The 23,396-nt window shown below is 44.1% G+C and overlaps 7 protein-coding genes across 7 annotated transcripts; 4 read left to right on the forward strand and 3 right to left on the reverse strand.

Annotated features, from left to right (window-relative positions):
• Window positions 1–477: 477 nt before the first annotated feature.
• Window positions 478–6,400, reverse strand: EAF01_009652 (uncharacterized protein; the record flags this gene model as incomplete). Its single annotated transcript, XM_038917908.1, has 6 exons — window positions 478–1,794; window positions 1,843–3,314; window positions 3,363–3,607; window positions 3,655–6,062; window positions 6,117–6,244; window positions 6,301–6,400. The coding sequence occupies 6 exons, from the start codon at window positions 6,398–6,400 to the stop codon at window positions 478–480; spliced, it is 5,670 nt and encodes a 1,889-aa protein (XP_038766717.1).
• Window positions 6,401–6,780: 380 nt separating this feature from the next.
• On the forward strand, window positions 6,781–8,991 carry EAF01_009653 (uncharacterized protein; the record flags this gene model as incomplete). Its single annotated transcript, XM_038917909.1, has 2 exons — window positions 6,781–8,597; window positions 8,748–8,991. 2 exons carry the CDS (start codon window positions 6,781–6,783, stop codon window positions 8,989–8,991), a joined length of 2,061 nt encoding a protein of 686 aa, XP_038766718.1.
• EAF01_009654 (uncharacterized protein) lies at window positions 8,988–10,286 on the reverse strand (the record flags this gene model as incomplete). The annotated part of the gene is made up of 3 exons (XM_038917910.1): window positions 8,988–9,119; window positions 9,216–9,996; window positions 10,066–10,286. The coding sequence occupies 3 exons, from the start codon at window positions 10,284–10,286 to the stop codon at window positions 8,988–8,990; spliced, it is 1,134 nt and encodes a 377-aa protein (XP_038766719.1).
• Window positions 10,287–12,675: 2,389 nt separating this feature from the next.
• EAF01_009655 (uncharacterized protein) lies at window positions 12,676–16,209 on the reverse strand (the record flags this gene model as incomplete). Its single annotated transcript, XM_038917911.1, has 2 exons — window positions 12,676–15,393; window positions 15,463–16,209. 2 exons carry the CDS (start codon window positions 16,207–16,209, stop codon window positions 12,676–12,678), a joined length of 3,465 nt encoding a protein of 1,154 aa, XP_038766720.1.
• A 2,395-nt stretch (window positions 16,210–18,604) lies between these two features.
• EAF01_009656 (uncharacterized protein) lies at window positions 18,605–20,322 on the forward strand (the record flags this gene model as incomplete). Its single annotated transcript, XM_038917912.1, has 3 exons — window positions 18,605–18,734; window positions 18,802–19,018; window positions 19,074–20,322. The coding sequence occupies 3 exons, from the start codon at window positions 18,605–18,607 to the stop codon at window positions 20,320–20,322; spliced, it is 1,596 nt and encodes a 531-aa protein (XP_038766721.1).
• Window positions 20,323–20,858: 536 nt separating this feature from the next.
• Window positions 20,859–21,516, forward strand: EAF01_009657 (uncharacterized protein; the record flags this gene model as incomplete). Its single annotated transcript, XM_038917913.1, has 3 exons — window positions 20,859–21,010; window positions 21,175–21,280; window positions 21,427–21,516. The coding sequence occupies 3 exons, from the start codon at window positions 20,859–20,861 to the stop codon at window positions 21,514–21,516; spliced, it is 348 nt and encodes a 115-aa protein (XP_038766722.1).
• A 516-nt stretch (window positions 21,517–22,032) lies between these two features.
• Window positions 22,033–23,109, forward strand: EAF01_009658 (uncharacterized protein; the record flags this gene model as incomplete). The annotated part of the gene is made up of 2 exons (XM_038917914.1): window positions 22,033–22,303; window positions 22,409–23,109. The coding sequence occupies 2 exons, from the start codon at window positions 22,033–22,035 to the stop codon at window positions 23,107–23,109; spliced, it is 972 nt and encodes a 323-aa protein (XP_038766723.1).
• Between the last annotated feature and the right edge of the window lie 287 nt (window positions 23,110–23,396).

A 23,396-nucleotide genomic window follows, 5' to 3' on the forward strand; every position in this document is an offset into this window, starting at 1 on the left:
TAAGGAGATGCTGGAAAATCGAAGAGGGGAACGGCTGGTTTGTACATGAGTGCTTGATGTGGCGGCTGCTAAAGTCGTGAGCCGTAAAACACTACAACTGCGATTACAATAAATCCAAATCAACAATATTTTAAGAAGGATTTTATCTCTCTTACATTTTGCTCAAGATTCAGATCACTTGATACTATAACACACTGCAGACTAGAGAGGTACAATGAAACATGAACATGCTCCAATTTTTGTACATTTCCTCTAAATTATGCATAGCTATTTGAATCAAACCAGCAATAAAAATTCCCACTCATCAAATCATTTCATGACTCTCTCTTTCCCAACAAACAAAACAATTCTGAACGCCCCTATACACCACATCACACACCACCATTTTCATCTATAAATCGTATTCTCTACTTCTAACTCCCTCTATGACCCCCGCTTCTGATCTTCAATTAATCAGACCTCTCAACCGACCTAATCTCACAACGCCTTAACAATACTCCTCTCATCAAACAAATCTCTCAACAACCCCTGTCTACAAGCCTCCCAATCTGTTGCCCCCATTCCATACGTACTCTCAAATGCAAAAATACTCAATTGACTAAAGAAGGGCCTCAGGACTTTCGCGACCAATTCATCTTTCCTCTCCCATGTTCCTTCATCATTGATTCCAAACCCACCTCTCGTTTTCCCCAACAAAGGCCTCCTCATTGAATATTTGACTGCTTGGGAAACTGCGACTGAAGATGGTTCTAGTAACGCGGCTGTATTCGTAGTTGTTGCTAGCCCTAATTCTTCACTCAATTCATCAACTAAAGAAACGGGTCGGAAAGAAGAGGGACGGTAAACGGCGTCAATGGTATCGGTTATGAAGAGCCACTCGTGGAGCTGAAAATCATCAGGTGCGATGCAAAGTAAAGTGTCTAGTAATTTGCACGCTTGTAAGATAGAGTAATTATTATAGGTATCAGAGGGAGTACTGTGATCAGGTGCCACAACTGATGATATAGCAACGTGAAGCTCTGCATTGATGATAGGCCATAGAGTTGCAAGATGAATGGCCGAGGTCTTAAGAACGAGTGCACGAAGAAGCAGAAAAATATCTGCACGAGTGGTAGAAGAGGGAGACGATGTTGTAGTTGCGGAGAGAAGTTCAACAATCTTCTCTTGCATGACAGGAAGGTCAGTCACAAAGTTATCGTCCATGGTAGCAAGAACTAGGGTGGCGATGCGGCGGAGATTCAGTTGTGACTTTCTGTCTGCCTCAAAGCGCGCAGAAGTTGCTCCAACGCCAAACACAATGCCAGCTGTAGAGGGTGCGACTAATCGCGACAATAACTCTGGCATTCGTTCTTTGTCGCTCAATGCCCACTGTCTGAGCAATGGCAGCCAATCACTTTCAATAAGGCTGACATTGTTTGCGAAGAAGCGGGAATCATTGAATGCATCACCAAGATCTTTTCTCCACGACTTTTGCGTGTTAGGTAACCTGGAGAGCTGATATAGTAGCTCTAGAGTGCTCTTCGAAACGTTATCTGGAAAGGATCTGGACTTGAAGGTTGGCCCAATGACACTCGATGAGATGACATTCGCTGCATTCAGTATTCGATCATTTTCAACAAGTATTTTGGGTAGATTTGGTGCGATAGAGGCCAAAATATTGACTACATCATCGGATCTTGATGAAGGGCGAGATGAAGATGGCCGCTGATCAATGTCTGTCAACTTTTCTACACTCTCCGAGAAGCCCATAGGTCTAGTTGTGAACATTGCAGTAAGTAATCGAAGGAAGAGATCCTGGGATATGTTAGTTTTCACTCTCTTCAATAATCAACTTGTACTCACTCCCAATTCTCGCCGCATTCGACGCTGTTCTCCGAAATTAGTATTATCGACCTTCACTCCTAGAATGGCGGCAAACTCCAGAAGACTTGGAAGTGTCTGTCGATGTGGAAATGGATTTGCCAATAGATCTTTGAGGAAGGTCATACAGTCGACCCAAATCTCATCCATGGCATCATCCTCTAGTGATCTTGCATAGTCCACTAAAAATGTCACCAAGTCTGTATCGCTTAATGAGGATGTCAGGGTTGATTTCCTTGAAGGATCCAAAGCATTTGGGTTCGTCCTGCTATATATAGCATTAAAAATTGCAGGAATAGTATGTTTTGGTCTTGAGCCGTCAAGAACATGAAGGAGATTGAAAATAGCCGTAGGGCAAGAATCACTACCCTTAGAAGACCTTTGCCCAATTTCAACCAATGTCTCTAAGCATTCTAATGCCTCAGCGGTGAAAAGATGCTCAAGCAGTCTCCGAGCTCGATTCCGCATGCGCAATGATGTGTAATTGAAGGAGGCAGAAGATTCACTATCCTGAGCTCCATCTTGACCGCCCCATGACCAAATGAGGAAGCAGATCCGAACGGCATCTTGGAACGAGAGTAGTACAGTTAGGCGGTTGTTAGCAGTTATGCTCCTTGCTTGTGGAGTTTCCGAGTTGAAGACACCAGAAACCATATTTCCGAAGAATCCTTGTGGTTGATCAGGACTTTTGGTAACGGGCGCTTTTGTTTCGTCCTTCAGTAATCGATCGTGCCCTTTGGCAAGTACGAACTCGAGGCCATTGAGCAGGGATATCAATGTGGATTCTGGAGCCGTGGATCCTTCAGAAACCGTACCTGAGTCTTTGAATGTTGTTTGGAGATTGGTAAAAGTTTCTCCAATTTGAGAGCAGAGTGTTTCGACTAATGGTATAAGGATTTGAAAAATTGTGTCAGAGTAAAACGGTAGACATTCTGTCAAAAAGCTCACCCAACTATCTAAGACTGGTCTACTCGAAGCGGCCTCGAACCCTGCCTGTAAGCACTTCACCAATGACGATGGTGGAGGAGGTAGGAAAGGTCCTGTGTGTTCGCTCTGGTCAATTGCAAGCGAAGAAACAGATACATCGTCATGTTGAGTTATAGAAGTCATAGTGGAGCGCTTTTTGAGAATAGGTGATGCCGGCGGAAGGTTGACAACGGGTCGAATCTTCAGAGCAGCATAGACGACATCTAAGAGCAGAACCTGAATAAAGGGATCGGTCCCAGTCAACGAGTGGCTTAATCTCTGAATGAGAACATGTTCTAACTGAAGCTCCCCTAATGACAAAGAGTATGGACTCAAGAGTATTTGGTGTAGAAGAGTTAGAGCAGTACGATGGAATTGATGGATATGTGACTTTCGTTCCGAGTTTTCTGGCTCATATGTCCCCGAAATTGCTTGTAAGCACACATGTAGAAAGAACTCTAGGAGTGTGATCTCATCGTCTCTGCCAGCTGTAACATTGTCAGCACAGAATCAGTACATAGTAACTCAGAACTTACTTATCTGGAATAGAAAGCGATGAGATCTGTCAGTAGAAATGCTGTTATGAGCAAGTGCTGCCCATGTGCTGTCGGAGGACCATCGCAATACGTTAGAAAGTGTTTGAAGATAGTACAAGCATTGATCGAGATCATCGTCATCTGCATAGGTACGCATGTTATGATGTGCTGTGGTCCCAGCATCCTCGAATTTAGTTAAAAGGAAACTATAATTCGAGAATTTCGCTACGAAAAGATGAAATAACCTAGCCACAGTAAGCATTTGATCCTTAAATAATATAAACGCACGTACCTGTCGATGCCAACAAGACTCTGTAGCCAAATCCGAACAGTCATGAAAAGTTGTGTTCGTTCATCAAGTAGAGCATCAAGCAACAGGAAAAGAGGTTTCGCAAGTATAACTTCATAATTTCCAATACCAGAAAGTCGAGGTGTATTCTTGATATCAGAGTTGGAGCTACGACGATCAAGGTGACCGGCATTATCTTGGAGCGAGTGTGTCCATAAGATGCTAAAGCTCCGTCCAGGGTCCGCGTCTCGAGATGCATATGTACCATTTAGATCATGTTCTATCATCAAATTGCATATCGAAGCTTCTATATCGTGGTTGTCAAGTGTGAGTGTTGTTTGTAATTGCCAAAGGCTTCGAACAGTCTCAACATGATATTTTGGATGAGAAGCAGAAAGATATGACCAAGCCAATCGAACGAGAGGATCTACGAGGTTGGACAGCTGTGGCAATGAGATATAATGATTTGAGTAAAGACTGGTGCAAAGAGATACGATTGAGGTGAATGTGAGAAATGGAAGTTGAGATGGCATGCCCAATTTCCTTTGCATAGACTCCAGCAGCCCCGGAACATCAAGGCTTCCAACCCTGGATACTTTTGAGAGTAGCATGACGAGAAGCCTCGTTTTAAGACCAGCATCAGCACTTGACACTGAACTTGATAGACTCTCGTTAACTATGTTACCGCCCTCGCGGATGAGCAATTCGCTAAGATCACGAGCTGAAAATGGTGGTGGGAATGCATCCAAATTGCCTTGTTCCTGGACATAGAATGTCTTCATACTGCGTATTATCTCGGCATTCGAAAGAGATTTGATCTCGTCTTCATTGTGTCTGACCATCGACTGACCGGTGGAAGGCCGCACCTGAAAAGCTCGTTCTGGAATGAGATCGATCAAATCCATAACAAGATTTAAAGCTAATTGCTCAACTTCATTTTTGACGTCAACCGTCTCTTTGGGCTCCTGCATTCTTTCCTTAGCATCTTCTAGCATACTTAAAATCGTCAGAGTTGTTAGTGGGGCGTGTATCAGCAGCATCTCTTCTTCTCGTACATTGAAATGGTTGATTATGAAGGTGACGAGGGACAATTTATCAATTTGCTCTTCAGTTGACAAATTTTTAGGGGCTAATGCCTGTGCAATTAGCCCAACGATTTCGCCCCAAATCAAACCACTTTCAACTCCATCAAAAAAGACACTAGCACTTCTGAGAACTTCAGCAAAGTCAGCCTTATTCACTGCTTTACTCTTATAGTCTCGGACACTATTGACAACAGGTAGGAATATATCAGGAACGACAAGTCCACCAATCTCCCATCGATCCATCAAGGAAAGACATATTCGAAACGGCCGAGCTTTTGCAATGGGATTTATGGCCTCTCGCTGTATCAATTTAAGCAAAGCTTGTGTGAGTGGATGTAAGCCATGGGCTTCGAAGTATTGGGTCCTTGAAGAAGCATGCGACCCAAGAGGATCTCCAGTAACCGATGTTGGTGATTCTGGGCCATTCTCATTATCATGGCCAACTGGCTCTGGCCCCAAAAGCCATGTCCATAGACGTCTATTCAAACTCATATCACGTCGAGTTACAACGCCAGTAGCGGCCGTGACAAGAAGCTCGAGATCTTCCGGTTTGACACGTTGTTGCAAAACATTAGAATGTAGAGGTAAATGGGTAACCAGGAGATCTAAAAATCCGCGTTGAATCAAGATTTGTTCATCACCCAAACCAGCAGCGAAACATCGTAAAAGAAGCCCAGGCTCAGGCGAGGTAACAATTTCCGCCAATTGAGATTGATTCGTATTTGGATCATTCTTGTGAGACCCATTAGATGAGGAATTTATTTGCTCCAAGGACGACTGTCCGAGTTTCGGGAGATTCCGGTTAAGATAGGCCAATGCTCCCAGACGACGACCATTGCTTGTTATTGCAGCGAGAAAGAAACATTGCCAGAAATATTCGTCACCACTACTATGATTCTGTCCCAAATCCTCGGTTCCAGAGGGTCTGACAGAATGTTTAAAACCATCAAGCAGCTTCAAAGTACGTTCAAATTCATCACTGTTTTCTTCCTCAAGACCAGGTAATAAAGCAAGTATGATTGCTTTCAAAGCTGGCCGGAGTGATCGTCCATCAATTTTTAATAGGTGTTTTTCCAGAAGTTCAAGGAACGGGCCCCTCACAGAAAGGGACGCAAAAGACAGAGTGGTCGATAACCCTGGTAGATAGAGGGGTAAATCCTTAGATAGTTCATCTTTTCCTATCATCGAGAATATATATCCGTAAACTTCAAGAGCTTTTTGGTGTACACCTGAAGGCAGCGAAGGATTTAAACACTGAGCAAGACGTTTTGCGACAATCGCTTTGGATGGGACAGTAGCTATATTGGTAGGATGTGCTTGTAACGACTATAATCATTGTCTCAGCATGTTTCCTCTGTTCACATTCTTGAGACCACACACCTTCAATAACCTCCCCAAGAAAGAAATATAATCCGCCCATTCCTGTAAGGCTGTGTCAAACAGCGAGAGCGAACGATCGACGCCGGATGCATATCTGCGGAATGCTTTATCTTTATTCGGAGGTTCATCTGTTACAATCTATCAGTTCTGCCATATGCAATGATATAAGACCTGAGAGCTCTACCTCCTCCCAACTGGTTCCTCCATTTTCTCGGAACTGGTGATGCTCTTCCTGAGCTCGCAGGAGATACCGATTGACGGCCAGAGCTTGGCTCAAGGGCCATGATTCTTGTGGCACTTCACAAAAGTAGATTTAAAGACGCTTTGCATCTTTCGATTGTCGTTGTTTGCAATTAATTCATGAATTCATGACGTACGCGTGGCTTCTTTCATCTGTCGATTCAATGTGCCTCTTCAAATTCCCAAGGCTGACAGGTTGTCGCTAAATTCCATCATTCAGTGGCTCCAGCCCTGCCCGCATAAACTACAGCCTTAAATATCCCTGTTAATTCGAGAAATCCAAAAGAACTCACAACTATTTGTATAGTGGTAAGTTATTATTGCAAGTCTAGCATGAATATGCTGTAAACAAATCAGTTATAAAATTATTATTTAATGTGAGTTCACCGTTCCGTTGGAGTACCCCCTTCCCCGCAGGGACCTCATGGGAGCTTCTCTTGACCTCTCGGATGCAGCTCCCAATGAACGAGCACATGCAACAAATAAAGGATCTCCGTCTGCGAAAGCGACGGTCAATGATGCTACGACCTATGCGATGACCGGTGAAGATGAATCCACGGCCTCAGATGGCGTGAATTACGATGCTGCTTCCGAAGCCCCTATAGAAACACTCGACACAAAGGCCCCCGAGGATGATGCAAACAAACATGATACCTTAGATAACGATGATGCAAAAGAGCGAAGGCCTCCTCTGCCCCCTAGACGTCCACCACTCCAGACACCAGAACGACCCAAGACTTCTGGAGCTCCAAAGCGACCGGTATTGCAGTCTCAACCTACCACGGCATTATCGTCAGTCGACATACAGACATTATCGTTCCCCGATGGCACAAGAGGTACTTTTTCTACACCGGTCAGCCGATCTGTATCGGAAACGAAATTGGGACACGGTGTTTCTTCATCAGTCTCTTCATTAAGCAAGAAAAAGAATCTCGAGGGAAGTGACAATGACGATAATGCAAGCCTCATGAGTTATGCGCCAACCTTAAAGGCAAATGGAGATCTTGCAAGTCTACTTGATGATGGACTTAACGCGCAAAGCCCGGCATGGAAATTGTTGAATTCACAAGCAGATCATGGGGAGCCGATTGACGAGGCAGAGGAGTTTGAAGATACTTCTCTTGTACATTTCGACCGCGAATTCGACGAAATAGGGGAGGTTGATAGCAAGGGCGGCAACGAAGAGGAATTACTTATACAATGGAAGTCAAAACTTAAGCATTACTTGATTCTCTCGTCTGCCGGAAAACCTATATACAGTCGCCATGGAGATCAAAACCTTATCAATGGCTACATTGGAATTATTCAAACGATCATATCATTCTACGAGGGCTCAAAAGATCCCCTTACAGGATTCACTGCAGGCCGTACAAGATTTGTGATCTCAACCGATGGCCCTTTATATTTTGTTGCTATCAGTAAACTTGGCGAGAGCGATGCTCAATTGAAGGGTCAGCTTGAAGCGTTGTATATGCAGATTTTATCAACCTTGACCTTACCAACTCTTACACATTTATTCTCAAACAGACCAAACACAGATCTTCGCCGACCTTTAGAGGGAACCGAATCCTTACTATCATCACTCGCGGACACCTTTACTAAAGGCTCTCCATCTGCATTATTATCTGCATTGGAATGTTTAAAAATACGGAAGTCCCAACGACATGTTATTAACAATACTCTGTTGAAAGCACGAACCGACAAGCTTCTATACGGATTGATAGTAGCAGGCGGTAGGCTTGTAAGTGTGATACGTCCTAAACGACATTCGTTACATCCTAGCGACCTCCAACTTATATTCAACATGCTTTTCGAAGCCGGTGGGGTTCGAGCTGGAGGCGGGGAGAATTGGATTCCTTTATGTCTCCCAGGATTTAACAATCGAGGATACCTCTACATGTATGTGAGCTTCCTAAGCGTGGAAAATGGGAAAACTGTTAAAGATAATGTCTCCGAGAACAAGAAAGGTCGAACGGAAGACGAAGTTGCAGTGCTACTCATAAGCGCTGATAAGGAAAGCTTTTTTGAGCTTAAACAAATGCGGGACGAAGTGGTCTATCAACTCAAAAAGAATGGAAGTATGAACATCATCAAAGCTGCCGTTCGCCAGGGGCGTCCAAAGACAACTGATATTGTTCCGGGAACGCCCTTGCGACATTTCCTATACAAGTCAAGAGCAAATGTTCAATTCACAATGCCATCATTTGATCCTTATTACAACAACCTCGTCAGTCGTCGAAGGTAAGATACAATAGTCCATTTCTTATTCTTATTATTAAATACCAAAGCGACCGTGTTATAGAATACTGCAAAGTAGCTATGAAGGGTATCGTTACATGCTATCAATTGTAAGCATCGTAGATAGCCACAAACCACTAACACCAATATCAGACTGATGAACCGATATCAAAACCTACACTCCGCAACCCACAAGAAGCATTCCCATCTCAAAGTACTCCATTGCGTCTCCCGCGACAGTATCTCCCTCGCTTGGACAACCCCCCAGTTCGAATTCTACTGTGTAGCCGGCCCTAACGCCTCACGCGCGGGTTTGGCTCAAGGTGCCAACAAGATAATTCAATGGGTCAAGCGTGAAGAAGAGCGCGTGTTCATTGTTGGTGGTGCCGTGTTCTAGGGTCTTACTCGAGCAGTGACACTTTGTTTCCTGGCCTTGGCTTCGGCCTTGAGATTCTTAGCAGTTAACATAAACTCATTCATTTGGCCTTCAGCGCATTGTCCTTGATCATTGAATTCGTCTTTACACTGAAAGCAAGAGCAAATAAATTAGCCTCTTTTTGCGCAAACCTAAATGCACCTACCTAATGGAAAAATCACAACCTAAAATTAAATGAAACTTACACAATCAAGAACACCATCGGGATATTTTGCCCTATTAGCGATGTTCCGTTCTTCCCGTTCTCTCTCCAGCCGCTCTCTCTCCAACCGTTCCGATGGACTCTCCTTTTTCTGCGCGTCTATAACACTCTTTCTTCCAATCCGAGGTAGTGTCCACCTTCTGCCTTTTCCCTTTTTGTCTTCCTCTTCCCCTTCTCTTACCTCTTTTAATAGTGCAACCTCGCCCTCACTCCTATTTCTCCTCCTATCTCCCTCGTTCCCAATCTCTTTGCCCTTCCATTTTCCATTGCTCGTCGATTTTGAACCCCAGGAAGGCGAATTGAACACAGGTGTAGTTGGTGACGTCTCAACAATTTCTTCACTTTCTTCCTTTTGTTTTGCCTTCGCCTTCTCTTTCTCCTGCCCCTTTCTGCTCCCCTTTCGTTTAAACCATGGAAATCCACCACTAGGCCCAACTTTAACGCCAATTGATCCATCAGACGCACGAGGGTTGGAGCTATCAATCACACCCCCACTTACCGGAGGCGTCACCTCGTCCGTCTCCCTTTGATTTCCTTTCCCCTTAAACCTCCAAAAGCTCATCCTCTTTTCACTTCTAACCGGGCGAACGTCTTCTGCGAGATTCTCCGCACAATTCTCGGTCGTACCCATCTCTTCGTCTTCAATAATCTCACTCACGTGTTCGATAAACTCTGCTGAACCCGGACTTGAAATATCTGCACCCTCCACTATCACTCTCATATCTGGTTGAGGGTTTCGCCGATATTCTTGGTTAGGATTCATGCTATTCGTTCGTTGTCAACTCGAATTTCCATCTCTATCTCCATAGCTATTGCTCATCGATCCTCCCAACGGCGACACCGGTGATTCAGGCGGTGTAATCGTATTGGTATTGCCTCTCATTGTGTGATAATTTGTAGTCGACATGGCAGAATCCGACAGAGCGCCGGAGGATGGAGGTGTCATGACATCCGTAGGCGTTGAGTAAACGACATTCGTGTCAACTCTAAGTCCTTGATTCTTATTCTTTTTGGACCCGAAGAGAGGTCGGTATATTTGCGCTATGTTTGTCATTTTGATGTGAGTAGTTGTGTCTGATAGTGGGAGACAAGCTAGAGTAGGAGACTATCAAGAAAGAGATGAACGGATAAGATCGAAAGATCGAAAGTTGTATGCATATAATTCAGGATTCGGTATATGCACTCAACTTGTATCTTATATTCTCTCAATAGGTATGGAGTAAACAAGACTAAGAAAAGGACCCAACACTCATGAGATGTTGAAGGGAAAGATATAACGAGCCTTTATTCCCCACTGCAAACTATATACTAGTTCTTAGAACTGATCTTCATTCCATCACAACAACTAGATAACAAAAATGACGTCTATTCATCCCCTCTTCCCTTCGCTCCAACACACATACACTCAGCTTGAACTCCCAACATGATTTAACATCCAATCACCTTGCATTTCCTTTCTTGGCTCTTGTTAGCTATAAATTACATCTACGAGTATGGGTTTAAATAGATGTCAGTATTCTAGGCTTTCATCATCACCATCGCTTCAACTTGCAATTTGCTTAGAGTTATGCCCCCTCCTCTCTCCAACCTCCTCCCCCTAAACCTTTCTTCGGGCCTATATAGGAGGAGAAAGTTAATCATGAGCGCTATACTACGGACTATAATCTATCTACTTAGTATAGAAGTACTCACAAGTTATTCTGTCAGCACCAGATCATCTATCTATCTATCCATCTATTTATCCATCAATCTTTCAATACCCCCCTTCCCCCCGCCCAAATCCGAGTACCAACTCTTTCAGTATACAAAATTTACCCCCCCTTCCCGATTCCGAAACCCCCCCCCCCCCCAAATCCCCAAACCCCATTCCTCAATGCATCCATTCCCTCAATGCATTCATTCCCTTAATACAGTCATTCCCTTAATATATCCATTCCCTCATATATTCATTCCCTTAATACATTCATTCCTTAATACATTCATTCCCTTATATATCTATGTCCTTAATATATCCATTTTCTCAATATATTTATTTCCTTAATATATTTATTCCCTTAATATATCCATTCCTTTAATATATTTATTCCCTCAATACATTTATTTCTTTAATACATTCATTCCCTTAATATATATATGCCCTTAATACATCCATTCCCTTAATACATTCATTCCCTCAATACATCCATTCCCTTAATATATCCATTCCCCATTCTCCATATCCCCATCTTTCATCCATGACGCAGCCAAGAAACTCGAATCAAGAAACAGCAAACTGAAAACTAAAGACTAACTATCAAACCCACCAAAAATTAGTCCATCAAGCTTTGACTTCCATGGCCCTACATTCTATCTAGCTTTTACACTTTAGCTTTAGACGCTGCGTTGCTGTAGAAGTGAAACCTATCTTTTCAGCATCTTCCCATTCCCATGGCCATCCTTCCTGTGGTCATTCTCCCATTCTCCTCACGATCATTCTCACAATGATAAAGACTACAATCCTAGGATTATACAAACCAAGTCCCATCAAATCAGACAGAATAAACCAAATTAAAAAGAATAGGATAAAATAGAATAGAAATCACAGAATAGAGATTACAAACTACAACACAACACATTACGAAAAAATCCAATCCCCCTTCTACTCAACAACCAACCCATAACCAGCGAGCCAATCACAACTACAATCTTACCTGACCTCACCCTACCCTCCTAACCCAACTTTCCCACCTTCCCCCCTCTCAAGATTTACTTACTATATATACCCCCTAAGATTTGCCCTCAAAATACCATACCATCACCATATCACTAATACCCCAATCCCCAATCCCCAATCCCCAATCACTAATCCAAACTCTAATCCAATAACAATTATCTACTCAATTATATATAGATAATCTTCCACTAAAATTATCTAGTCTAAAACTTCAGGAAACTTTTAGCGAGACTTGTTGATCTTCCTCAACCTGCGTTCATTTTAGTGCTGCGGACTAGCTTAGCTTCCACGACCATGAGGCATAAGCTCGCCTTCAAGAAATCATTGCGTAATGAATCCAGATTACACAAGAATTTTTTCTACATTATGACTGATTCTATCTCGCTTCTTCCTCGCTACTAAATACTCGAGTAGTACCTGCACCTCAAAATACAAACTCCAGCGACTCACATACACCAATGCGGGCTCTTCTATCATGTTCATATATAATATTCATTAAAATTATTGTGTTCTTTCAGTCTAATTTGTTTCCTATCACTAGTGAGCTAAAACTCCACCCCCTCCCATCCCATACAAATTTCGGCCTTGACACGCCCAAACGCCACCAGCAAAAACATGAAAGAAAAAAAAACAACCAGACTAGTATCTTTCCTCCAAAACCGGTGACAAACTCAATACAAGCATCACAAGCTAGATATCAACAAGGAGACACAGTGTCATGTACAGTAAATCATGCACTAGCCCTTAATCTCTCATTACCAGTACTGGTTGTACTTCGTGATTTGACACGAGCGGAGATAGCAGCTCGAGCTCCACGAAACCACTCAGACACTTTTGCTCGCAACCGATGTCCATGCATCCTATGCTCTGAACGTCGAGGATTTGGCGAATCTACGAAGCTGGCCCCCGCGGCATTGAGATCAGCGACGGACTTGGCAGCTAGAGGCGATTGGCCAACCCCTCCAACTTGATCTCTCCAGACTATGTCATCACAAGAATATGATCCATTACGAGCTACGTATGGCACACCAACGCGAGCTCGAAAGTTTGAAATCCTTTTTCGTAAACCATGACCACCATTGCAATGAGAACTGTCATCGGAGAAAAAGCTTCGGGCGTCAGTGGGGCTCGGCAAGTTTCCAGATAGATCAGCATGAGGCACGCTAAGATTCAAGCGAGGAGACAAATTCAGCGATAGTTGGCTTGGCATCATCTCAATAACATCTCCACATTGTTGATCACTATTCGCACTAGGTCTCCGTGAATGAAGATGCTTACTAACTTGCCTGAATATATTGTCAATTCCACTGGTAGGCGTAAATAAATCTTTCGGGCATAAGACATGCAGATCGTTGCTGGATCTGGATTGGTCTCCAGAAGCATTATTGACTCTTACAGTTCCGGACGCTTCTGAGCCTGTAGCTCTAATAAGTTTCAATTTGAGCTTAGTAGGCTTCAAGTCCCCACTTTTTTCTTCTTGGTTAATCGGAGGTAAATGATTGTCCTGCGAACTAGCCCACGAGAAAGTCTCCTCATGTTTTCGTGCCCGAAGATCCGAAGATGATGTCTTCTCTACAACAGAGTTTCTAACCTTCAGCTTCAACTTCATGGGCGAAGAGCGAGGACCATGATTCTCTCTAGATGGATCAATTTTATGTTTCTGAACTGGGCTAGAGATCAATTCAGCTTGCCCCGTTGACTTTTTGACCGTCTCCTTGTCTGTAGAAGAATAAGTTTTAGGTAAGTCGTTTGGCAATGAGATCACTGTGTGTTCCTCGATTGTTCCAAAATTCCCTTCTGGAGAAAATTTCGAGAGATGAAAAGGCATATCAGCATCCGAAAGACTAGACCTTCCAGGCACTGTCGATCCACGAATTGATGAGTCGGGTATTTTGGGGAGAGACTTCATAAGCTGTGGCACGCTGTTCTTCAATTTCAACTCCCTTGCTGGTGAGATAGGCTTGGGTGCTAACATTGGAGACTCAGATCTAGGCATGATCTTACTTGGAGCTTGATCACTAAGGCTCTGAAACTCGGATGGCCTATAGTCGGGTAGTTTGTCCTCTTCGATTCGCCCCTCACGAAGTTGAAGCCCATCTTCGAGGCTTTTATCAGTAGCCGCATTTTGAGCAGAGATTTGTTTCGTATTTTTGATCAGCGATAACGGAGGGCTGGTACGGTGCACCGAGGGAGAATCAAAGTAGGAGTCTCGAGGCAATGTTGGCGACATCATAGGAGTTCTCCGGAGTCCAGTACATTCATTGTCAAAGGTATTGGACCGACCAGCATCATCGGTCGCAATCAGGTCGGCTAATTCATCAAGACCATTGGTAATGGTGGAGAAGCCACTGGATCTAACTTTGCTTGTACGCACAGAATTGAATTTGGACGAACCGTTACATTCATCTGTATCCTCCACTGGTTGCTGGAGCTCGGTGTTATCCAGAAGACTTTCCGGAGATTGATTTCCAGGCGTACAAATAATACCTTCGCTGGTATGGCCTTTTGTAGACGTTTGTTGTGGCTCGATGATCGATGGAGAAGTTTCTAGTAAACCTGCTATTTTTGTGGTTGGTAATGATGAACTCCGTTGTTGAAGTCCGCTTTTTGAAATCACATTATCAACTTCTCCAAGTGCAAGCTCGGTCTCCTTGACTTCAGTTTTCTCGCAGTTTGAGGTAATCGTGACCTCAAATTGCGGTGAAGGGTGTAGGCCAAATGCTCTCGACACCCGCGAGCTCAACTCTTGAGCATTGGCACCTAAACTTGATATATCTATAGAGCTGGCATCATCAAGAACACTGTTTGATGGCGCAGAGTTTTCACAGTTCCTTGCGTCGATACTAAGTGCAGCTCGAATATGACCACCATTATTTGGAATTCCACTTCCACTTTCTGCACTGTTCTTCCTCATAGGATGTCGAATTATGGTTGAGGTCGATGACGATGCACGAAGATGGTGGCTACTATTTCCATTGAGTCTGGATGGAAGACTATTGGCAAGAGGTCGAAGTGCTGAACTTAAAGGTCGATCTTCGTGAATTGTTCTTTGTAGTTGGAATTGCGGTGGAGGCTCCAAGTTTGACCGAGTCTGGGTTTCTACCTCAAAATCTTCCGTATAGTCATAGTACAGAGGTGAGGGTTTTCCTGGCGTATTTGTTGCCGATTGAGACAAACTCGGCGGAGCAAAATTGGCAGTTGAGGAAAGACTTAGCGTACTTCGAGCTGGAGATGTGTTGATTGAAGGTGGGCCGTTGCGGCGGTGCCAATCTGGTACGACCATCCCATTCCCCTGTCGTAGGTTGGGACTTGGCGTACGCCTCTTTGGTGAAGGTTGACTCAACAATGAAGGAGTCGATCGGTTCGCGTCTGGTCGTAGTGATAATGGTGGCGGTACTCGTTTCTGGGCATATAATGAAGCTGGAGAAGATACGTTTCGGACTGCTCCCTATTACAAGATATCAGTCAGAAGATACTTTGGAAGCAGTAGTTTTATAATGAGAATTGGGAGACCAACATAAGGTATTCGATCAATCTCTGCACGGCGACTATAGTCTATTTCACCGCCATCAGTGAGTGCGGGAGAGGAAGGCCTGAACCCGGGTCTCTTCAGGCGTGTCGGATATGCAAATGGCGACCGAGGTCGTTGGACAAGTGCAGGCCCATCCTGCTGACTACGAAGGCTGGCGTAGGATCTTTGGTTAGAAAGAGTATATGCTGATTGAGATGCTGTTTGGGTCATTGAGTAGGATCGATAGTCGGGATCGTCGAACCCCCTATTGCTTGAATTGACCGAGTTGACGCTGGCAGAATCATATAATGACTTGACACCCGAAGAACCCTTTCCTGTGTATGATGGTAGTCGTCTTCTATCGTCAACAAGCGGGACCCCATACGGTGAGAAAGTTGGACGTGATCTCTGTAGATCGTTCTCTCTGTAACCTCCATTGCCGCGTCGTGGCAATGCATGGGAAGTTTGAGGTAAGCGTGATGGCTTAATAGAAAATAAACCGATGTCCCCTGTCTCGGTTGTAGTTTTCAGCATACTCTCAAAGCCTTTTGGTAATGAGGGCTGATTGATGCTATCTTGAAAGCTTCTGATCGAGGCTCCATTACGTGTCGATGTTTTGTCAAAACTCGCTCTCTGTCGCATAGGTGTCATACCACTTGGACTCAGTGAGCCATTGATACCGTTGCCAGCACTGACACCACTGATGCCTCTTTCACGATTTATTGGCTGTTTTCCCGGTGGAACAGCTGCCATTGCGGATACATTTGATGTATGTCCAATGAATATGATTGTTAATGGATTGAGAATAAAACTTAATGGAGGAATTAATCACCCTAGAAACAATCCAGAGAAATGGTATGCAGATATGAGGTAAGGTTAAAAAGAAGTGGCAGAAAGTGATCTGAAGCTGACCAAAAGATAATCCTCAGCCTGTGAGAATCTGTAGATTCACAGATGATGATGAGAAAGGAAGAAGAGGTAGTTGAAGATAACACTTCTGACCAACAAACACAATGGCGAAAGAGAACATTGGATCGTTGACGGGAAGTCGGTACTGTTGAAAGAGTGAAAGGGGAAGGAAAAGCACACGAAGACGAGAATAGGTAGGTGGGTGAACTACTCATTGGGAAGGATCAAATGGGGATGACGACTTCTCAATCGGGACCAACACTTTGTTACTTTGTGAATCTCCCAATTCTTGGAACAATGGATTCAAAGTAAAGAGACATCCTCAATACCAATCTACAATTCCATAGGTAGTATTATTAGTTTGTTCTTGTATATCATCTCGGCCTCATATCAAATCATCATGACACAAGCACCTTCATTTTACCCTGTCCGGAAACTATCCACGAAATTCTGTTCGAAAGTACCTGGGTATCAGATATATCATCTCGATATCAAGTCGGAATTTGACAATACCAGGAAGTTCTCTCTGATACACCATCTTGAGCTCCCGAGGTCATAATAGATGATCTTCTCATAAGCTTTTTTGACACATTAGGTGATATATCGTCCTTTTAGAAATCATTCTCCTTCCTTCGACATTCAAGACATCTTTGGATCTGGCGTTTTCTCTTGATCACCAACCTTCTTGTTGTACTCCATGTTTCGATTTCAGATATATTGTAATGGTTATCGTGAAAACCTTTTGATTCCTCCAGTTTAAGGAAAGTTGTCAAGAAACGCATCGACTATCTTGTATCTATTGTACTTACAAACAGGCCATCTCTGCCAGCTTCAAGACATTGCCATGATGAGTATCATGGAGACGGTGAAAATGCTCTGTCAATCTGAATTTGTCAAACTGTGACCGAGATTTGCATTCTACGCAGGAGAGTTGTGTATGTGTTTTCATGGATAAAACACTTCTTGATGCTTTCCTGGCAAATCGAAGCTGCAAAAGCTTTACAAAACGTGTGTTTAGTGTCAGGTATGTCTAAACTTTGACGAAGGTTCACCACAGGCTTTCCGACAGAAGATAATCTATCAAACATCCGCTGGAATTCAACATTGTTGGATGAGCCAATATTGTGTATTGGGATGGCTATGAATAGACTGATCAGCAATCCGATCTGAAGAACTATTCCATTGTTGCAGATCACAAGGCATACTTGAACTCGAGCTTTGTGGCTTACTCAGAATGCCCGAGTCATCTATCAGCGGCTATCTATCCATGACGGGTGGACTCTCAAAAAAGTATGGATTTGTAAGTGAAGAGACATAGAGAAGAGGCTTGAACCGAAATTGTAAATGAAGAAGCAAAGAGAAGGGGGCTGAACCCATCCTTACCTTGACTTACGCGCCTCGCCTGCCTCCTTCAGCTGGGATTGACATTTCATAATATGATAACTGTCAATATCTACGGACATTTACATGCATAATGCAAGTATAGACCAAAGGTTTGAAAAAGGTTTGAACTTTGTTGAGTAGAAGGGAGAGTTCACGAGATAAGCATGGAGATATATATCATGGAGGTTAAAGTATGTCACTTATCTCCTTGAAGAAAGTCTAACCAACTTTGCGGATCAGTAGTTACCGACAAATCACCACTAAAGGCGGGGTCAAAACAAGGGACTAGATGCATCTTGAATGTGTGATATACAATACAAAGTCTCAATGGTCCACCATACTGCACAATGTGTGAACGATGAGATAAAAGCGATACTGATATGTTGTTGTCCTTGATTCAATTTTGGAATTCTAATGGGATCACTTCGCCTGATGTTGTGTAATATGGGTTAAATTAGGCTTGGTATACCCTACCCATAAGGGATGTTCGGCATAACATCGCTCTGTGAAGCTGTGAACCTGTAATCTTACACAAAAATACTAATAAAGACACGCTGTTATCTTAATCACTAGCGGGAAGGCTGATAAATTCACAGTAGCCGAATCATCATTGAATAAAGGGAACACCTCTCCTCTTCTTCCCCGAATCAACACAATCCATTCTTTCTTCCAACAACCACTTGTTATATTTATTTAAGAAGAAGACGTAAGTTTCCAATCATCTCATAACTTGGCTTTCTAAAAGTTCCATTGTATTGGGATACTCTTATTTACACCTGCGCATCTCACACTTTCACATTGGCATCCCCCGCTGACGCTTTGACACGACAGGGCCGTGAATTGAAATACCTTCAACATGCGTTATCTACAATGTGTTGCATTAGCTTTTGCATCAGCTGCAATTGCTTCGGCTTCTGATGTTGCTTCCCTTACCAAGGAAACATTTCCAGATTTCATCAAGGAGAATGATTTGGCCCTTCTAGAATGTAAGTTTCCCCAATATAAGGCATTTGCCTCCCACATGAACCACCGACTAACACTTTTGTTCTCTAGTTTTCGCACCTTGGTGCGGTCACTGCAAAGCATTGGCCCCTGAGTATGAAGAAGCTGCTACAACTTTGAAGGAGAAAAAGATTGCCTTGGCCAAGGTTGATTGCACAGAAGAAGCCGACCTCTGCCAAAGCTTTGGTGTTGAGGGTTACCCAACTCTCAAGGTTTTCCGTGGCCCAGAAAATGTTTCCCCATATTCTGGTGCAAGAAAAGCCCCAGCGTGAGTAGAAGCCTTCCATTGCCAGCAAGATCAACAAACTAATAAACACATCTAGGATTGTCTCATACATGACCAAGCAATCCCTCCCCGCCGTCTCAGTCTTAACCAAGGATACATTGGAGGATTTCAAAACTGCCGACAAGGTAGTTTTGGTTGCATACTTCGATGCTGAGGACAAGACCTCGAATACTACCTTCAACACAGTTGCAGAGAAACTCCGTGACGATTACCTCTTCGGTGCCAGCAATGATGCAGCTTTGGCAAAAGCCGAGGGTGTTAGCTTCCCATCCGTTGTTCTTTACAAGTCATTCGATGAGGGCAAATCTATCTTCCCAGATGCTTTCGACGCTGAGGTCATTGAGAAGTTCGCAAAGACTGCCTCTATCCCATTGATCGGTGAAGTTGGCCCTGAAACATACGCCGGATACATGGCCACTGGAATCCCATTGGCATACATTTTCGCCGAAACCCCAGAGGAGAGAACTACTCTCGCTGAGGCTCTTAAGCCAGTCGCAGAAAAGCACCGTGGTGCCATCAGCTTCGCAACCATTGACGCAAAGGCTTTCGGAGCTCATGCTGGTAACTTAAACCTTGACGTTGAAAAGTTCCCCGCTTTCGCCATCCAAAGCACTGTCGACAACAAGAAATATCCTTTCGACCAAAGCGTTGAGATCACTGAAGCTTCCATTAGCAAGTTCGTTCAACAATACATTGACGGAAAGGTTGAGCCAAGTATCAAGTCTGAGCCAATCCCAGAGAAGCAAGAAGGCCCAGTTCAGATCGTCGTCGCTCATAACTACGATGATATCGTCTTAGATGACAAGAAGGATGTTTTGATTGAGTTCTACGCTCCATGGTGTGGACACTGCAAGGCCCTTGCGCCAAAATACGATATCCTCGCTGGCCTTTACGCTGATGCCGGTCACAATGACAAGGTTACCATCGCCAAGGTTGATGCTACTCTTAATGATGTTCCAGATGAGATCCAAGGTTTTCCAACCATCAAGTTGTATAAGGCTGGTGACAAGAAGAACCCAGTTACCTACAACGGTAGCCGTAGCATCGAGGACTTGATCAAGTTCGTTAAGGAGAATGGCCAACACGAGATTGAAGTTACCTATGATGAGAACGCTGCTGCTTCCCCAGAAGCAGAGAAGCCAATCGCTGAGTCCTTGGCCAAGCAAGCCGAAGCCGCTACTGAGTCTGTCAAGAGCGCAGCTGAGGAGGTTAGTGAGACCGTTTCTAGCAAGGTTGCTGAGGCCACTGAGACCGCAGCTGCTGCTGAGGATCATGACGAGTTGTGATTTAATTTCGAAAAGAAATTTTGGGGTTTCTTGTGTTTCATGTATCTGTAGCTTAACGCAACAGATATTGGGGTTGGGGTTCTTTAAATTGTTAAGGCAATAACATTGGAGCAATACTGGAGCAAAATGCGAATTGATTATTTGATTATTTGATTTTTACTCGTGACAAAATTACCGTTTGAATTATGTAGATCTTTTTATCTCAATAACCAAGATAGAAACCTAGGTAGGTACTTATTAAGATTCTGTTAAAATGTACACTAGAAGTGATTGATTGGTGCTGTAAATAGTAAATCGTGAAATCACCCCGCATCGTTTTAGCTAAAAAAATATTCGCGCCTCAGGAAGTTAGTTGGTCGGCCGGGGAAAGCTCCAAACAAAAGCTTGATCTTCCACAAAACATACGAAAGAGGCCGGTTAAAGAACTCCGCACCAACGACGTAACAAAGCAATTCACGGCATTTTTGATCGACATTATATTTTCATAATATCAACCACGATATTACAAAAACCCGAGACACAGCATTATAAATACAATGGCATCGCGCATCCTATCACCAGCAAGCAGAATGCTTCGCGCACCAGGAATGGGAGCTACTAGAGGGTTTTCAATGAGTGCAAGGAGAGCGGCTCAGATTGTGGAAACTCCTTTGCCAGTCAGGAAACCCGTTGGAGCTTTTAGAGGAGGGTGAGTTAGGAATTTTCTTCTTGTTTGGGAGATTGGTTTTGGTGCGGAGGCCTAGAGTTCGGCGAGTTCGACGGGCTCACCGGGTTTGAGGGGCAGAAGGGAAAGGATGCAGAAAATGATACAGCGGGATGAGGATGAAAGCTAATTTGTATGGGGATCTCTAGTTTGACTGGCTTCTTACTCGGATCAACATTGGCCGGTGCGGGAGTTTACTATTACATTCTTGAGGAATATAAGGTTAGCAATGAGTTGTTGACAGAGGATATTTATGTGAGTTTTGTTTCTCTTGGATCTTTGCTATTTGGTTTGGAGGGATGATATTGCGGGACTGGAGGAAGGATGGAGGAGGGAGCAGGGAGGATCTAATGACAAGAAGTGGATTGGATGAGAAGAAAGCTAATCAAGGCACAACACAGAGTCTACAAAATTCAGTACAGAGAGTTCACACATATGTTCAATCGCTAGAGGAAAAGCTTGCAGATTTGGAGAAGAAGAAGAAGAAATAAGTCAAGAGAGAATGTCAGTGGACGAGAAGGGATTGGAAAGACGATTGCGAGGAAAAGGCATAGTGCGGGAAGCTAGGAAGAGATTGCAAGCGGAAGGAGATCGTGTATAATATCCGAAATGCGATGCGATGAGTTGATTTGATGATTATCTTTGCTAGCTGCGAGCATAATGCTAGGTTTATAGGAAATAAGAAACATCTCCAAGGACCTTATATTGATTTTATGTGGTGGAGTGTGTGCGAACTTCAAGAAGCTTCTTTGGAGCAATGTAAAGCTTTGAGTTATAATACTGAGATATGATTTTGACTGGATCGCATAAATACAGCTTCAGAAAATATGTTCATTGATTTTTAATTTAAAAAGAAAATTCGTCCTGATATTTCATAACTTCCATATCTCGCAAAACCTCACCATCCACAATATTCAGCCTCGCCTGGCCCTCTAGAACCCAAAACCTCCCCAACTTTTCCTTCCACCCTTCACATTCTTCACATCCTCCAAAACCCACACACGAATATGAATTTCGGCGTTCTTGAAATCGCGCCCGCAAAATACGTACCAGCCCCCGGCTACGCATATGTACCTGATGTATCCAAAACGCCGCAGATAGGATTACAGCCCTCAGCGCGCCGCGCGCGCGGCCCAGCAGGTGCGGGACTGGGCGCGGAAACAACGAAGAAACAGGATGCGAAGATTCTAAGAGAGTTGGCGCAGTTGGATAGGGAAAATCATAGGGATGTTAATATACCGGTTACGGGAGGAGGGAGAGGAAAGGAGGGCGGGAGAGGTATGTTTTTCTTGGGGCTTGGGGGAGAGGAGGGGAATGAAGCAATCTGGATATGGATATATATAGATGGATGCGCAAATAAAAACTAACATACAGCACCCACAGGAAACCAAACCAAACTCACCCCCTCGGTCCGCAAAATCCTCGCCTCCCAAAAAACATTCGCAAACCATCTCTCTGATTTCGAAGCCCTCTCTTCTCTTCCCTCCTCCACATCTAATTCCACATCCACTCCTCAACAACCCGCAACACCTACTCTCTCGACCCCCAAACTCCCTCCCGTCCCCGGCTTCACCAGCACCGGAAAACGCAGCCACAAGAGAAAAGAACCGCTCCCCCCCGTCCTCGACCCCCCCAAACGCAGCCACAAAAAAAAAGATCCCAATGCGCCGGTGATTTCCACACCGTTGCGAAAAATGAGCACTCCGGTGATAAAAGCCGAGTCTCCAGCTACGAATCCCACACCCGCGATATCTACTCCGGCAGAGACAACATTCGCGCCATTTTTGTGCTCCTTGCCGCCTCCCAAACCACACCCCAGAGATTCCGATCCGTTGCTTGTTTCGCGGGTGCCGAATCTGCCGAGTGTGGAGGAAATGCAGAGATTGCTGGAGATGCCGCCACTTAGTTATACGGAGGCGAGAGGGGGATGGACGGAGGAGGATCGTAGGAAACCGGGGAGAGTTTTCTGTGAGGTGTGTGGGTATTGGGGGAGAGTGAAGTGTATGAGGTGTGGAGGGAGGGTGTGCGCGTTGGAGTGTTTGGGGACCCATAAGGAAGAGTGTTTTAATAGGTATGGTGCTTAGGGTACGGAAGGGAAGAAGGGAGGAAATAGTGTGGCAGGAGATGTGGGAAGGTGTGGTTTGCTTGGGTTGGGAGTTTGGGTCAGATTGGTTGGTTTGTTGATGGGGGGATGTTCACTTTGATGGATCTCTTCAAGATTGTACTGTACGAGTGTATGTTTAGTTGTTATGTTGGGATACCCAGGGAAAATGGAAATGAGAGAAAGTCCGGAGTTTAAGTATTGAGTGACGAGTATCTTTGAGTATAAAGATTCAGACATTCCATCAGTATTGGAAATCATGTGGAGGGA

This window comes from Botrytis porri (genome assembly GCF_014898465.1).
Source record: "Botrytis porri strain MUCL 3234 chromosome Unknown BPOR_014, whole genome shotgun sequence".
NCBI lineage: Eukaryota > Fungi > Ascomycota > Leotiomycetes > Helotiales > Sclerotiniaceae > Botrytis > Botrytis porri.